Consider the following 17,333-nt stretch of genomic DNA (forward strand, 5'->3'; position numbering starts at 1 on the left):
TTCATTGATGATCCTCACCATCACTGTACATGCACATGAGAACTACTAAAGTAAATCAGGCACACATATCTAAACTTTATCATGTTTATAGAAGAATGAAAATGTAAATATGTTGTCCACTCTGACTACCCTGGGAGTTTCAGAGATGGCAACATTGTCCTGAGTTGTCTGGGTTTTTCTTCATATGTTTTCATGAGGTCATTGGAGCTGTTTTCAATTTGAAATTATGTGATAATTTGTGGCACTAGCAAAGGTTGTTTTTGCCCCCTGTGTAATTCCGCGACAAGTATTTGTTCTATAAAGCGGGTTTCAAAACAACAGCTTGCAATTCCATTAGGTTATATTCAAGACATTTTAATTCAACATATTTAATGTCCTAGTACTTCATTACACTTTTCAAAGAATTATAACTTCCACTTTGTACAACAGAATAAAAATATTACAGCCCATAAAACTGTTCCAAGTGCTGAATCCAGTGTTAGTGTCTAACATGACAAAGTACTGTAGATTGATGGGTTTAATGCTGTCTCTTGGCTGGGGCACACCAACACAAACATGAAAGTATCCACTTAAACACAGACACACCTTCAGGTCATTTAAATTTCAGCGTTTGGGGAGCCAGTGCAAGCATATCCATATGCAGAATGTCTCTTCAGTTCCTCTTCGACGGCGCATGCGTCGCGTTTGGTTTCAGCACTGGGTCAGATGGACAGCGACTCTCATGTCTTGCTGCCCTGGCATACGCACGTGTCGTCTTTTGGTTTCCTCCGTTTGGATTGGATTGGAAGGACATTGGTTGTCAAGCTCATTGGTTTTACACTCGCGAAAAGCTTGTGGGAGGAGTTTCTTTGCAAAACATTCGCAGGTGTTCGCCTTAACATTTACAACTTTACACTGTATAGGCCATCGAGGCTTACACCAAAGATTGTAGTTCAACATCTTAAGGACACTATAATAAAATAAAAAGTTACTGTTTTATCCTTAACTCTAGAGCCACTGTTAGCTGTTGTACAGTCTTTTTCAACATAGCTCAGGCCTAAATGGTTTTCTTAAACCATTAAGAATAGAAATGTGCTCATCAAGATTCAGCCCGTGATTCCACCTGCTATACGACTTGGCATTTGGGTGGAGTGCTTGATTGTTGCTTTGCTTAAGTCACTTCCGTGTGCAATGAAATGACCACGTGTTTTCATATATCGCTGGACTTGTACATGTCAGAGAGCAGCCTCGTGATTGGCACGTTTCCGATGGTCTTCTTAAAAAACACTTCTTCTATAGTTGACGGGCTGACTGCGCGGAGGGCGGGCAACAGTAGGAGCAGCTTCCCAAAGCGACAGGGCTGAGTGGGATACCTGAGACACACAAGGGCTCAACGTCAGTTGATCCAGGTGATTGACAGTTTAATTCTCTCCAATATAATATAAGCTATCTCTTATTGTGATATATATGCAATGACTGGTATAAGGCCTACTGTCACAATTAATGACACACAGACACACACACAATGTAGTCTACAATGTAGTATTATCGAGGTTGACTCGTGCAGGCCTACCTGGTGTGTATATAACTGTTGAGTGTGAGCTGTGCCTCGTCTTGCAACGCGGCGATGGCACTGGCATTGCGGAAACTTCTTAATTCAGTAGCACCATGCGTTGGAACTGTGTGATAATAGAGGGTAGAGGCATTTTAACCTTTGCCGCATCGGCTATAACCTCTAAAAACTGTTTATCCTTTGCAATTTCTTATAGGTTTCTTATATCTTATTTCTTATATCTTGTAGGTGCTGAATTGGTGGAAGTAACTGTGATAAGAGGCGATTTTAACTCACCAGCTTTGAATGTGACTATGCACTTCAAACAGGCGAATTCGGTGGCATCTAGACGCATCTGTCTGAAACGCGTAACAACTTCTTGCAGCGCTTGTATTTCTGAGATAATCTTATTCAGCCGCTGAGACTCTGTGTTATCTGTATTCATTCCTGTAAATGATCACAAAACAAAGTCAGCACAGATATAGGCTAGCCCGCATGATTAACATATTTTACGCACATCTGTTGGCATCTTCAATTGTATTGGGATCCTTGGGAACCGGCTGACGTCCCGACTCCCGACTATTATTATTGTCCATTATGCATATAGATATATACTGTGAGTGTTCTCATGCCCATGATGCCTGCAGTACACATACCAGAAACCGCCAGAAGGGTGCTGGAGTCCACAGGAATGGCCCACTGAGCGATACCGAGAACAAACAATTCCCTCCAGGCATCCTCCAGCAGGATCAGCTGCAAAACGGATTGTTTCAGTAAGTACCACTATACGCCTATAGAGACAACTGGAAATGTGGTAGCCTTTGAATGGAAATCAGTTTACTTATTATTTTTAATGGATCATGGAACAATAAGACCGCGTCAATGTGTGTGCGTAAAAGCAGGGTTTTAATATGACACCCCGCATTTGAATGCATTAATAATCTGTTAATTGCGTTTCTTAGACTTATACCTGGTCAGATAAAGGGAGCGTGGAGAAGGCGGGCACGCTTTTGGCCCACTTGATGCTCATGAAAAGCAGGCGCGCGGCCGATTCGCACACGGACTCCGTCGCCACTTCGTACAGATACATGGGTGTACTCACTTCGTGTGGGTACTGTAGGGCAACATTGAATGGCATGATCATGATCAGTATACTTAATTCTCGTCTAGTCTATAGTAAGTTAATTATCTTAAATTGAAAACACACACAAACAATTTCTAAAGGTGGTTCTATATAGGCCATACTGAAACGGAAGAAGAATGTCACATGTAATACAGCCATATTACATGCGTTTAAACGTTTGTAGGGCACATGTGGCCTACCGGATTGTGACGCAAGGCAGGTGCTTTTACCTTCGGAGTAGGCTGAGCGAGACCAACAATGGCTTGCCTCTCTGGTGTGGTCGCCACTGAGCTCATCTCCAGGCTGTGCGGTTCCAGTTGCGTGACCGTGGTGAAGAATGGCGGGCCTGCTAGAGAGGAACCCGGGAAATGAGTCGACGAGCCGTTCACCTCTTTATGTCCCCGGAAATATAGGGCGACTTGTTTGCGTATGGTGGAAGTCCTGGGGCCCCTCTCGTGCTGCACGGCTGTGAAATGAGAGAGATACACGACTCTGACGTACTCTGGGAGTGAATGCGCTACATTAAGTGTGTTTGTATTTAGTAGAGAGGCACAGTGAGATGAATGATTTGCTTCTCATGCATGGAGCGTTATGAATGCAACCCCTGTTCACGCGTGTTGCTGCAGTTGATTGCGTTAAATACACTTTTCCAAACGACTTGGCCACGCCAAATCTAAATGAAACCGCATGCGGTATAATAGAGTGTTGATTCAATTAAATCCCATTTACCGTCTTTATTCATGTTCACTTCCAGACACTTTTTCAAGCGGCAGGCTCGGCATTGGTTTCTGTGAGTTTTGTCCACAGGGCAACCCCCCTATACAACAAGAGAGGGAGGGAGAAAAAGAGGAGAGAGTTTTTTTTTTTACACAGCTTCAAGCTGAATTTCGCGCAGCACGGGGACAAAAGCTTCTTGCCATTATCTTCCTGGGACACCAATCTCCAGGTGAAAGATCATGCTATTATCATAGTGATCAACTTGCTCCCCTGCCGCTCCAAGTGCGGCCTCATCCCAGCAGATAAGTAGCGTATCCCGCCCACTGCTGACTAAATCCGCGCCTTAGTGTCAATACATTAGATTGGATTACACCTGATATATTGAAGCAGCGCGGTGTTTAGCCCTGTAGGTAATGACCCAGGAGAAGACATTAAGGTGTATATATAGGCTATACTCGTAGCTATAGGCTATACTCGAAGACTTAATGAGACCCGAGGAGGTGAACCAAATAAAACACGTGGCGGTGCGTAAAATGCGCAATCCATGGGTATAAAACCCTTGTGAGTTTTTTGTACAAGGTGAAAAAATATATAGGCTCCAATTGTGTTTTAAAGGGGAAATAATCACCTGAGAGCCAGATTTACAGACGTAGGTTCTATTCCTGCGGATGCTCCTCTTGAAGAACCCAGAGCAGCCATCGCAGGCATACACACCATAGTGTTTACCTGAACTGCGGTCGCCACACACTTTGCATGGGATATCCAATATGCGACCTGTGAAATGCAGACATTCAATTAGCCTGCAGCGTCTTCATTTAGTTTTTATTGAATACGAATCTTCCATAACTTCCAAACTTCATAATTAGCCTATATGTCAATCTACAAAAGAAGAAAGTTCTATTCGTTTATATTAACGATTGTTTTTCTATCTCTGAGGAAATATCGAAAAATGTCAAATGTATTTATTCTTCGAAAAACTTAAATGAAACTGCACGCATTATACCTCCCATGGCGGGGGGGGGCGCACACACACACACACACACACACACACACACACACACACACACACACACACACACACACACACACACACACACCTCCTACCATTGGAATCCACTGGACTGTATATGTGCATGTATATAATAATAGTTCAAGTAAAAGTTCGGTGGGAAGCGTCATATCTGAGTTCCCTAAGACAATGCGCGAAGGCGCACAAAGGGGACATTAGGGAAAGTGTTAACTTAATGATTTTCCCCATTGAACCTCGTCTGACTGCCTCGATCTCGACAAGCTGCCAACTCCCCTTCATAATGGGACTCGACAGCTGCTTTATCCCGCAGGTCTATAGGCCCAAGGATTAGGGAGTGACACGGCACCGAGAATAATGCTCACCAACTCGTTTCACCAACTCAAATGAAGTGTATGTAAATCGACCCCGGAGTAGATGAAAAAATGTGATTTCTGTAAAGATGTTGTATTCAAATCTATTTAAAAGAACTATATTTGTATGCATATGAGGGAGTCTTTTTCTCTCGGGGGAAAGCCGTCTATGTAATTACACTGACGTTTTGCCACCTGCTCATTGATTCACCAGTGACCCGTCAAAAGGGGTAGCATGGGAATTCGGATGCGGCCCGCCCGTTAACTACACGGCAGCAAAAACAATCGCCTTCACTATAGGGGCTGACATTTTACTAGAGCCCACCATGAGAATCAGAATAGCATATTAAACTGTGCGCTTCTGCCTTGTAATATAGCTATAGTCTATAAGTTAAGAGACGAATTAGCATTCTGCACTTGCACTATCGAGTCTTTGATATTTTATATTAAAAAATAAATAAAAAAGCTTTAATAAATAGAATATATATATATATAGGCCTAACTTTTCATAGCTAGATGTGAAGTTAAATGAAACATCTGGGATGCAAAAAGAAGCTGGTCAGCTATTGAATGATATGCTTGTAAATTTCAAATTCACACACGTACTTTCACTTTTAAAAAAACAATTGTGGACAAAGTGTGAATAATTCATTCATAGTATAGGCCTAAACATCAAACGAAAGATTCCAATATTTCCACTATAAACTATCAAATCCTTTTTTTGGTAGGCTACAGATAAAGAATGACTGAAATACATATGTTTGTTAAAATGGGAACTCATTTATCTCCTCTCTGCTCTCAGTATAGTTCGTTATGTGGCATATAACGTATTAAATGGGAATTAAGTTTCCTATACGTGCAGCTTGCATTCCTAAATTTGATAAAGTCCTACTCATCCGCACCCATATCTCTATAGGCCTAATGCATGGGACTTTCTTTAAAATCATGAAGTAGACCTTTATAACTTGCCAAACCTGTTTGTATAGGCATATGTTCTGATATTTTAAAGCTATATTAGGCTATATAGAAATTAAACGCATCACGTTTTGCTGTTTAAAAGGCAGATTTATTATTATCAAAGGCATATTTATTATACATATAACATGAATTAATTCATATCTGATAATGTGACAATTCTTATTTTACAAAGGAAAAGAAATACCGTTAAAATCTATTTAAAATTACAAAGCAGTAACACATTCAGCAGCTTTATTCAACTCAATTAACATAATCATGAATAATTTAATTAATTAATGTGAAGCTATATTTAAACGTTTCATACGTGTTGTGCGTGCACGCGCGCGCGCGCACACACACACACACACACACACACACACACACACACACACACACACACATAAATAAACAGTCAATGAGAATCATTAATTGTTTTAATTATTTCTCTCTGTTGGATTTAACTCTTACACGTAATCATTTTGACAATAATATTTAAATTAGATAGCCAACATAAAAGTGACACTCATTAGCCTAACTTTAAAGATGGACCATTTGGTGTAGATGGGCTATTTATTTTATTTCTTCACTTACACATCACCCAACCGACAAACCGTGCACGAGAGATTTAATAGATCAATTAGGCCTATAAGCAAACGCAATTCAATCTGCGCGGCTGTCAATCTGCGTGGCGCATTAAGCAAAATGTGGGATTTCTAATAACACAATTTCAATAAATCCACATGTTTCTATTAGCTTTAAAGTGTACGTTTGTAATAAAAAGGTATGCATCCTATATGCCAGCGCCAGCAATAGACGGTATGACTGCTGATTGCAGGCTACAGGTGCCCAATAAAAATATGAGAATTATGCTTATACTTTTTTTTAAATTATCTGACATGCACTTTTTGTCAACAGACAGGATTTGTAAAGATCTCCACATAAAGAAATGCGGGAAGCACTTACTTGATTTCACGTTCAAAATATCCAAACAGCCACTTGTTGAGCCGGCGGGTTTGCTCATCATGGAAACTGACTTAATAATAGGCAAAGTTTGGAAACAAAACGTTCTTTCTGTTGTTGAAATCACGAACAATAAGCAGCCTTTTATGAAAGCCTTAATTTTACAAACTAATCGAGATGGGCTATAGTTAATGTCCTGCAGTAAGAGTAACCCAACGTGAAGTAGACGGCCTATAGCTATAGTTTCCAAGCACCCCAAATCAACATATCCGACTGCACATCGTCTTGGCGTGGAGTGGACAGACCGGAGTCCGGGTCACACAAGGTCCTTTACAGATGGCGAGTTGGAGACCCGCTGCCGCCGTGCGTGCAGTTAACGGGACCGACCACAACAGAAGCAGTCGCTCGCCTCGGGGCGACCAAAGCGCAAAGTTGAGAAAGAAACGGAAAAACTGCCCGATGCAGAGCACCTCACTAAGCCTAGTGGGCAGCGGGTAATTCTTAATGAAAAACAAATATAGGCTTCTCTAAGCGGAGAGAGCTTGTTCAAACCGGGAGCCGATGTGACTTACTGCCGTGAGTCCTTAGATTAAACTTTGCATGGTAATATTTATGAGAGGAGTCAGGGGAGGCGGAGGGTGGAGAACTCCACTTCCTTCATCCACTTAGCTTTCCCTGCTTTCTACTCCCAACTCCAGCGCCAGCATGACGTCACCAACGGGGGGAGGAGGGAGGGAGGGGGGGGGGGTCGGGTGTACAGGTTGCCTATAATGAAGATGCAAGACAGATTTGTTTTCCTTTTCGAGAGAATGAAATGAATCTCGTGGTGTTTTTGCCATGTTTCTTGATACATTTGTGGTGATTTATGATTTTGTTGTATAGGACATATTGTATATAGCCGCCACTCCATCGCGCGTCACTAGAATTTTGTGCAACCTGTTGAGCATTTTCAACAGGTTAAACATTTTCAACAGGTTAAACATTTTCAACAGGTTAAACATTTTCAACAGGTTGGACATTTTCAACAGGTTGGACATTTTCAACAGGTTGGACATTTTCAACAGGTTGGACATTTTCAACATGCATGGCTCGATCAAATCTTCCTGCATGGGCTTTTGTCAATTAAAATGATTTGTTATAGATTGACGATGACCTTCAGACATGTTTCCTGCAGGGAGCATCTTTCCTGTCTTTTGTAAATGTATCTTTAGGTTAATTTGTATAGGGAACCCAACAGGGGTGCAATCCTGTGTGTGTGTGTGTGTGTGTGTGTGTGTGTGTGTGTGTGTGTGTGTGTGTGTGTGTGTGTGTGTGTGTGTGTGTGTGTGTGTGTGTGTGTGTGTGTGTGTGTGTGTGTGTGTGTGTGTGTGTGTGCAGACAGACAGACAGAGACGCGCGCGCGTGCGTGTCTCTGTCGGTCGGTCGGTCGGTCGGAGCACCCGTACATCATTCATTGACACCCTGACCTTGACAGCTTGCTGTGCTTTCACCCGGTAACTCCAGAAATCCATATTCTGTTTTTAATTGTGTTCATTCCCACGGTACACTAGAGGCCATATGGACGTTGAAAGTGTCGATTTAAACGGACGAGGGTGGGGTAGAGAGGCGTAGTTAATTGCAATTAGCTATTGTCCAACCTTTCAACCTATAAGAGACTTTAGCGACACAGCTAAGAAGCATGATTTTTAAATTCGTAGCCACACATAGCCTATACGACAATACCGTATTACGGACGATGAAAATGACTGCGCCATGTGGTCTTCATAATTGAATAACTTCACTTTATTGTTAGCGTGCGCGCGCGCGCGTGTATGAGTGTGTGTGGGTGGGTGGTTGGGTAGGGTAGGTGGTTGGGCGGGTGGGGGTGAATGTGCGACATAATCTCCTTAACTCGTTCTAATCCTCGTCATTCACTGATAGCCTTTACACAAATATAACCAACATCATGGTTGCCCGGGTTGCCTTTTCACTTTTTGTATTAGTGACTCTCTTCTCCTCCAGCAGTCAATGAAATATTGTTAAAAGGACCAGTGGATTGTGTTTTGTGTGTAGCTCATGCGGCTGCTATATGTTTTGTTTTCTCCAAAGGCTTAATGCGAGAAGATTCCCCTGCCCATATAGCGCCTGTGGAGGACTAAGTAAGAAGTCACTGTAAGTCACTGATGTGTGCGTCGTCAGATGTGTAAAATTACTGTGGAGAAAAATATAGCTTTGATAATATCTGAAATGTCAGACACGAGGAGTAGAGTAGGCGGCTATTGGCGCGTAGGTAACCAGGCGTAAACCAATTGGCTTTGGAGAGAAGTCACTTAGCGCCAGAGAGCAAACATAATAGCAAGAATTCAAGCCAACCAAAGGCGCAGCCATCCTTTAAAACTGTCCTGAGGACCATAATAGCAGGACGGCACTGCAAGTACATGCACTTCAGTTCAAACTATAGGCCTTATACACAAATCGATATAAATCTTTATGTTAACTTGTCGTCGTGTGCTTGCAAAACAAAATACTTGTACAAAAGCAAACATTTCTATACACTTTTTATACACAATTTGCTAATCAGAAACCGCAAATTATGTTGGCAAGTTTCAGTACCACGGACAGTTCATTTTTCTTCAATTCAATGGATTATACGTGCTCAATGACATTTCTGGTGCAATTCAATATTTCGACTGATCAATTTAAAAGCCATGCAGCACAGTTTTTATTTTGTTTTATCCCACCGTTTCCTGCATGTGACATTACAATTTTTGCTGTGCCATGCAACAGTCTTTATTCATAATAAAGATTCATAATTCCTATCATGGCATGGCATACTCTTTCTGTATATGAACCAATAATATGGATTATGATGTAACCATAAGGATAATGGGCCCTAGAGTCTGACAAGAAGCTGACAATTTGCAATAGCCGGTATAGCCTATTATTAAGGACCCTTCATGTGTCTTTAATAGGAAGCATAAACATAATCATATACGCATGCAAAACTGCCACCACAGCACCTTGGCAGGTGAATGATTTATTGCAGGTACAGGAGGGACTCGAGGGAGCACATTCAAGTCACTCTGCCACATTTGTATTGGTGGTATAAATGTGCCACATATGTATTGGCCATGAGGCCACCCACACACACACGCACAGGCACACGCACACGCACACACACACACACACACACGCACACACACACTGTGTGCATTGGTATGTAGCCTCCATGCATGCACGCACACACACACGCACGCACGCACGCACGCACGCACGCACACACACACACACACACACACACACGTCACACACACACACACACAGTGCCATTTTTAACTCTCAAAGTGTGCAAATGTGTAACCACATAGACCCGCTTATGCAGGTCCATGCATGTTTTTACGAACTCTCAGAGTTAAATGAACAGTACTCTCAGAGTTAAATGAACAGCACTCTCAGAGTTAAATGAACACTCTGTGCAATTTTCAACAAGGAAGAGTCCATGCAGGAAAGGGCTAACCCAGCCTGGACCGAGATCCAAACCCAGAAGTCGGTGCAGAGCACTGGACGCTCTGACAAATCTATTTGGGGCAAATTGTCAGTGAGAAACTTCCGCTCGAACTGCCTTGGACAAAACTGGCTGTTGGGGAGAGCAAATCCCGCTGCATGAGGGTGGGGACAATGGGGGCGAATGTGTTGATGTGCGGCCGGTGGCTAGGGAGGGACAATGAACGGATTAGTCAGTCCCCTGGCTGACTGATTTGAGATGGCTCCTCTGAGCCTCTCACCATGGGGAGTCCCATTGTCCTGGTCCTGATTCCCACTTCTCACAAACTCCAAACAAAAGTCAATCTCTTTCTCAAGGGTGGAAAAATATCGACCCGTGTTTCAGCTCGGGAAAGTGACTCAAAAACTTATTTGTGAGAGACGACTGACTCCCAACTCTGCTTCCACTTTTTGCCTATATACCCCCTCCACCGTCTTTCTTCTTCCTTATCCTCTTCTTTTTCTTCTTCATTTTAGTGCATGGTGGCTAATGGTGGGATGTTGGATGATCCTGGATGTGTCCGTTTTCCAGACTTAAGTGGGGCTGAGGCACCTGTTACAGGCTTAGAGGCGGCTTTGCGGCCCAAGTCATTAATATTAAAATATACAGAGATGCCATCACAGGCTGGTCTGAAATCAGTCTGATGTCACCCGTGGGTTCTCTGGATGGACCTCTGCTTTCAGTCACTCATGAAGAGCCTTCTTTTCTTTCGTTCTTTCTGTCTTCTCTCTTTCTTTTTTCCCCCCACTGAAAAGATTCGTTAACAAATTATGACAGCTGAGTAGAGGGGCTTAGGCTGTTCACACCCACAAAGACAAACATGTGAAAGCAAAGCAGCCAGGAATGCCACATTGCAGAGATTTGTGTGACTTCAACCAACCAACATATATCAAGTCCAGCCATACGCAGATTAATCCTCTGAGAGTGTACAAAACAATGTGTCCAATTGGTTACATTTGTATGCTCTTGCATTTATGAATGTTTCAGTGACTTGATGATACTCTGCCTGTGCCTTGAACAAAAGATGCTCATATATTATACACACACACACACACACACACACACACACACACACACACACACACACAATTCATACACATATTCACTAAATGAATGGAGTGACTGTCTTTGGACAACAGTGGTACACTGTGGTCGCGGTCGTCGGATAGATTAGCCACAGAATCGCTATCATTGGCTGTGACCACAACGACTGTCGCGGTCATCCCTCCATGAAGTTCACCTGGAGTCACTCTGACAGTCATTCTCCTGCAATCCGCCGTAGCGTAAGCGACTCTGTTTCACAAGCAGTCAGTCATGGTCCCTCACACACCGACCAGGGCCGGCAGGCCCCACAGCCCACAGGTCAGGTTCAATGGTCACGGTCTGGAGGTCACCGTTTCCCCTTGTCATTAACCTGCAAGGGCCCTGCAGCACAGGAGCTGTCACTGGCAACCTCACACTCACTTAGTGGGTCTTAATATGCAGCCAAGCAGACTGCACAAGGGATACCAGCAGTTGGGATACACTATAACACCACCTTTGCGGTATCAAAATGGAATCAGGAATGTGTTACTTTTCTGGTATTTAGATTTGTGTGAATTTAGACTTGTTTCTGATGTGCTTTATGTAATACATAAAATGTTTGCTTTTGTTTTTTGTATTTCACACCAACTTTAATAAGCCATTATATGGGTCTATACATTTGCTACTGGGAGGATGTTTTAAAATTCATCATCAAAGCAAGACTGCAAGTATTACCAACCAAGTACAATCTGTCAATCTGGTATCCCGAGTTCCGACATCCACCCTCCACTCTGTATAAACCATAAAAAAAATGTAATATGGCTCGCCACGACAATATTGTTGATGCAGTTCGAAAATATATGCCATCCAGTGCTGCAATGTATAAACATTCAAGAGTGTTACCGGTTTGGTTTAGTTGTGCATGCAATGTTTTTACTAGCATCCCAAATACACACTTGTTTTTGTTGACACCAATCAGCATTCACAAGGAGGTCTTAATTCTGGAGATGGACTGGATCATCACCTAGATCTGCAGCCTACCAGCAACTCTATATCTGACCTCAAACCCTTAGATCTCCATAAGTGGAGTTGACCTGTTCTGACATTCCATATGTTGATCTGACCTCATCAAACCCTGTACACTCAAGACACTCTCCATATATGGCCAGTACATAATTCATTCCATATGTTGATCTGACCCCCCATGCCAAAGCGCCACCGTCACTCAGGCGGATGTGTGCACGCGACCCAGTAAGACAGGGCAGGGCGTCTTACTGGTATTTATGTGTGCGCGTGTGTGTGCGTGCGTGTGTGTGTGTGTTTGTTTGTGTGTGTGTGTGTTTGCGTGCACGAGAGTGTGGGTGGGTGGGTGGTTGGTTGTGAACTTGTGTGTAGAGAACTACGGGTGTTTGAAAAAGTGTGAGGGTAAGTGAAGATTTCCATGCTTATATGATCTGTGTGCCATTAACACACCTGCCCGCTATAAATGTGCTGAAGGCATAATAAAGTTTATCTTGTACCTTTTCTGCCGGAGGCTTGGTGGTCAATTGTGACTCAATGTAATGAAACTGAAGACATCACCATAGCAAGTGATCAGGCAAGGTATGAGAGACTACTACAAATTCTTCCTCTATGTGAAATAATGTGAAAATCTTAAATTAATTTATCTTTAGATCCTCTTATTTCTTACCATCACTTTTCTTCCCCTCAAGCCATTTCAGTTTTTTAGCAATTTTGCGCACCCACATCACTGCCCTTATTATGTACACATTACATCACCAACAACGTACATTTCTGCAGCTTCTTCAGTTTTGATTGCATGTACCGTTGATTAATGACGTAATGGTTGTGGGACCTTTTTTAATGCTTGAAAAATAAGGATCAGTGGAAAAACAGCCGTTACGGTCTTTTAGAAATATACTCTTAACAAAGATAAGGATGAAGAAACTGTTTCCCCCCCCCTACTCATATTCACTGCATTTCTCTCAGTCATCAAGCCCATCCGCCGTCTGGCAGTTCAGTGCTTTCCCATCCTCAGATTCCCTCAAAGATTCAGATGCTAACAATTCAACAATGCCCAGATGCTGTCCTTTCGTCCTTTACCCCCCTCAACCTAGAGCTATCATTCATAACCTTTCTGTTGGGACCTGGGATTGAAAGAGGTGGAATAAGGGAGGGAGAGGGGGAGTGGAGAGCAACATGGCAGCTTATTTAGAAGACTTCCTTTATTAGAACATGTGCAAGCAGTTCACGCACAAAGGACTTAAATAGGATATTTTCTGTTCCCTATAGTTGCTTTCCCCTTTTAAGTGCCGAGGCAAAAAAAGTAAGTTTACAACTCCCTCCTCAATGGGGGCTCTTCACTCTCAGGTTGCGGGGACCTGAGTGACCTAGGAAAGTTAATTAGGAGGTGAACAAAGAGCGAGCTGGAGCAGAATGCCTCGCCTCTCCTCCAGCCAAAGATGTCATCCATTAATTAGGAAAATCTTTAAGGTGGCCTTATTGAATTTACAGAAAGCCCCATGGTTGGCCGGCAACAGTTTTTTGATCAAGCCCTGACTCAAACAATGCCTTTCTGGGGGTTAAAAAAGAAGAAGAAGAAGAAGGGAGGAGATTGGTCCAAGAGAAGAGAGAGAGAGAGAGAAAGGGGGGAGGGGGGGTGCAGTACAGTTTAATGGGGGAGCTGCCGATTGTGACAGCTCAAATTCACATGGGTATGGGGGGCATAGTTTGGGGATGATGTCATGCAAAGGCAACCTGGGGGCTTGGGAAGTGGGAAGTGTGGGGGGTGGGGTTGGGGGTGGCACAGCGCTGGAGCCACAGGGGCCACTCAAAGTTAACATCGCTGCCTGCAGCCTGCATCTGGGCCAAGTTCTTTTCTTCTGGGCCAGGAGAGGCTTTCCTGAGGACCAAGCCCTCCAGCATCCCTCGTTTACAAATCTGAGCTCACTTTAAAGATAACTTCTTACTAACTAACAAGCTAACTGCCTTTGGAGACACAGCCAAGTTATAGCCTATAATTCTAGTATATATTTCAGCTTTACTTAAGTCAATTTAACAGTTCCTCTTCATAAGAAATATACAGGATATTTAGTTGAAAAGCCAGTTGGCATGTTTCTATTTCTATAGCACCAGTTATTCTGATTTTGATTTATTTATGTTCCAGGCATGCAGTTTTTTGTTTTCCAGATTTCCAGTTTCCACAAGAGCAAAATAATTAACCCAAGCAAACTGGCATCTCCATAATACTGTACGACATAGCCTGCCTTTTTCTGTAACATTTTCTGTAAAGGTGACTTAGATCACAGCATAAAAGTTTGTGGTAGCTTATTTTAGCCTATATAGGGCTATACTATACCAAATATAGGCATTAGCTGCCTATATCTTTTTTTATATATAACATTTATTTAACCATGCAGGCAGAACAAATTATTGAGGGGTGCAGGTTTAATGTTTGTTTTAAAAACGCCATTGACATAATAAAGATAATTTAATGTTTGTTATTTTGTCACCGTTTGTTTACATCATCATTACCTCACTTCACACGGGTGTGGTTTTTATTTACTAGGGGGAATAATTTGATGAATACAAATGGGAATATGAATGTCCTGTGTGTTTGAAACCTATATTTGAACACAGAATCTATAGTAGGCCTCACTGCTCTGAATTATATGGCTTTAAGATGTTGTTTGTTGATGATGATGATGATGATCAATCCCCACTGCCGGTCCCGACTCCCCACAAATTCTTGAAAGTGACATCCATGTCACATGCACGCGCGTGCGCGCGCGCCACACACGCAGCCCTGACCCGTCTCAGGTCGGCCGACGTGAACCCGTCACCCCACCCCCTCCTGCGGGCTAATAGGAGGGGCGGGCCTATGTGTTTTGTTGCTTGTCAGAAACAATCACCGCCCGGGCCATTACATTTACAGCACGTCGTACTTTAATTGGTGTAACGCACTGCGCTCTGAGAGGGGGAAGATGGCTCTGAGAGGCCAACAAAGAACAACTCTCACAAAAATGAGTTAGCCACTAACAAGGAGCTGTACAACAAATCTATTCTCTATGCCAGGCAGTGCTGCAGTCAAAAGGAAAAAGCTGGATTCAATGTTTGGTCCTATGATACTGAACTGGCAAGGACAAAATAACTGCCCCATGGCCATGGGGTATTTCTGCTTCAATACAAGAGCCGGTGGCGGTGATATAGGCTGTAGTCTTTCTTTCTTTTAAAAGATGCAAGAATTTGCCGAATAATAACATTTCTTAAGTTGTGCGAGTCCGAGTCTGCATGCTGCCCCCCTTCCTCTCTCTCTTGTTCTCCATCCCTTGCCGGCCCACCCGCCCTCTCGTTCTGTTTGGGCACTGGAGGTTGTCAGTCGAGGTTTATGTCCAGTTCACTGGAGCTGAGAGAAGTCAGCTTCGTGTCTTGTTATGAAACAAGACGTCTCCTCCACTCTCTGACTGCATCTGAGCTATATAGCAGGAGCGACGAGAAGCGGCCATGTGCGCGCATGGGAGCGCGCGCGCTCCCCGCGCACGGCCGCCCCATAGAGGCGACCAGCAGTGAGGAAGTCAAAGCCGCTTTTGTGTCGCTACTGCCGGCTGCGTGTTTGTTAATTATCCTGTCTGTGTGCGCAGACTTGGGTTCCAAGAGAGATCCAAACCAACCAGCCGATGGAAGAGTGCACAATATACCGTCAACAAAGATTAACTTCTCACAGTGCCACAGAGATGCTTGATTGGGGAAGACAGTCACACAGCAATATAGGCTACAGCCTATAGCCAGCCTACCCCTCTCGTGTTAAATGCTGCTAAAAGGGCTGCGCTGCAGCGCTGCACTCAGTGCACTGAGTCAAACAACGTCCCCCATGCATGTATCATGTTGTATTTCAGCAGGCGAAGGCGACACACCAAACGTAATCGTTAATCGATCGGCTATAATAGGCTATTAGCAAAACACATACCGTCACCGAATCCAGCATTAATTTAGGCTATGCGACTGTCCACTTTCTGATATTGACCTGTCTTTGATAATAGCACCTGCCTAAGAAGGCTATAGGCCTGCCTGCATTTGACAACTTTTCACCTTTTTTCCCCCCTTTTTTCTCTTTAGTCTGGCCTATATACTTTAATTTACATTTCTTCCACTAAAGAGTGGCTTTCCCTTTGGTGAGCGGCCTCACCGAAACTCCACTTGATGGGTCTCTCTTTGCTCAGATAATTTCTTTTCAACTTGAAATAGCACAGAATAGACCTGCCTTGATCTGCATCAATTGTCATCGCGGGGTTTTAGGGCACTTTGGCCGCCAGTATATGGGCGAAGTCAGGGCTAATCCCTGGAAAGGGAATCACGGGAGAAGAGAAAAGCAACAATAACCAAGTCAAGCGTAAAAAATGAAAGCGAAATCTCTATTATCACCCTCTGCATTTCCCATGGAATGTGAAAATCAGGCTAGTTTGTTATTCGAGTCAGACGCGAAGGAAGAATATATGGGGTCGCTGTGGGTTGGTAGACTCACACGACGAAGAGGGCAATATTCCGGAGAAAGGGGCCTCGCATTTGGGAAAGCCCTCTCACATCCCGACATAACCATTAAATGCAGTCTGACTTTATGTTGTATAGAGAGGAGAAAACAAGAAAAGAGGCACAGTTCTCTGATGAAAGAATGAGGTTTTGGCGGATTAGGGACGGCCCGAAGGATGAAGAATAACTTCTGCATAACTTTACAGCTATTTTCTCCCTTGCTGTAGAGCCAAGTTTAAGACTGAATCGGTTTAAGTTAACCGTTTGTGGTGTCCAGTTCACGAGTATATAGACAAGAATAGGCTGTAGCAATTCCTTATCGGACCAAGATAGGCCTATATTAATATAGGCTATGTCGTTTTGGGCACATTTTAATGCATGGCGTGATTGTGATAGACTCATGGGAAAGTAATACTTTTTGTTTGTTTGTTGTTGGCTTTGAGTGCATGCAGCTTGCATATCTTTCCGCAGGTGCACCGTTCTGTTTTGTCATACAAGCTTTATTATTGATAGGTTTCTTTCAGGTTTCGCACTTGCAGGCTACTTCACGTAGGCTATCTTGTATGTCCTCGTCACCCTCTTGAAGAGCTCTC

General features: G+C 43.3%; 1 protein-coding gene across 2 annotated transcripts; it reads right to left on the reverse strand.

Moving 5' to 3' along the window:
- Positions 1–1,080: 1,080 nt before the first annotated feature.
- Positions 1,081–6,732, reverse strand: nr2e1 (nuclear receptor subfamily 2, group E, member 1; the record flags this gene model as incomplete). 2 transcript variants are annotated; one of them, XM_083790371.1, is made up of 9 exons in its annotated part: positions 1,081–1,352; positions 1,553–1,658; positions 1,829–1,978; positions 2,188–2,284; positions 2,502–2,645; positions 2,885–3,120; positions 3,384–3,471; positions 4,000–4,145; positions 6,705–6,732. In XM_083790371.1, 9 exons carry the CDS (start codon positions 6,730–6,732, stop codon positions 1,190–1,192), a joined length of 1,158 nt encoding a protein of 385 aa, XP_083646497.1. In that variant the 3' UTR covers positions 1,081–1,189. The 2 variants fall into 2 exon arrangements, with proteins under 2 accessions (XP_083646497.1, XP_083646496.1); XM_083790370.1 differs by having other exon boundaries at positions 6,672–6,732.
- Positions 6,733–17,333: the final 10,601 nt, after the last annotated feature.

The sequence above is a fragment of the Protomyctophum parallelum genome (assembly GCF_964188405.1).
Source record: "Protomyctophum parallelum genome assembly, chromosome: 19".
In the NCBI taxonomy this organism is placed as follows: domain Eukaryota; kingdom Metazoa; phylum Chordata; class Actinopteri; order Myctophiformes; family Myctophidae; genus Protomyctophum; species Protomyctophum parallelum.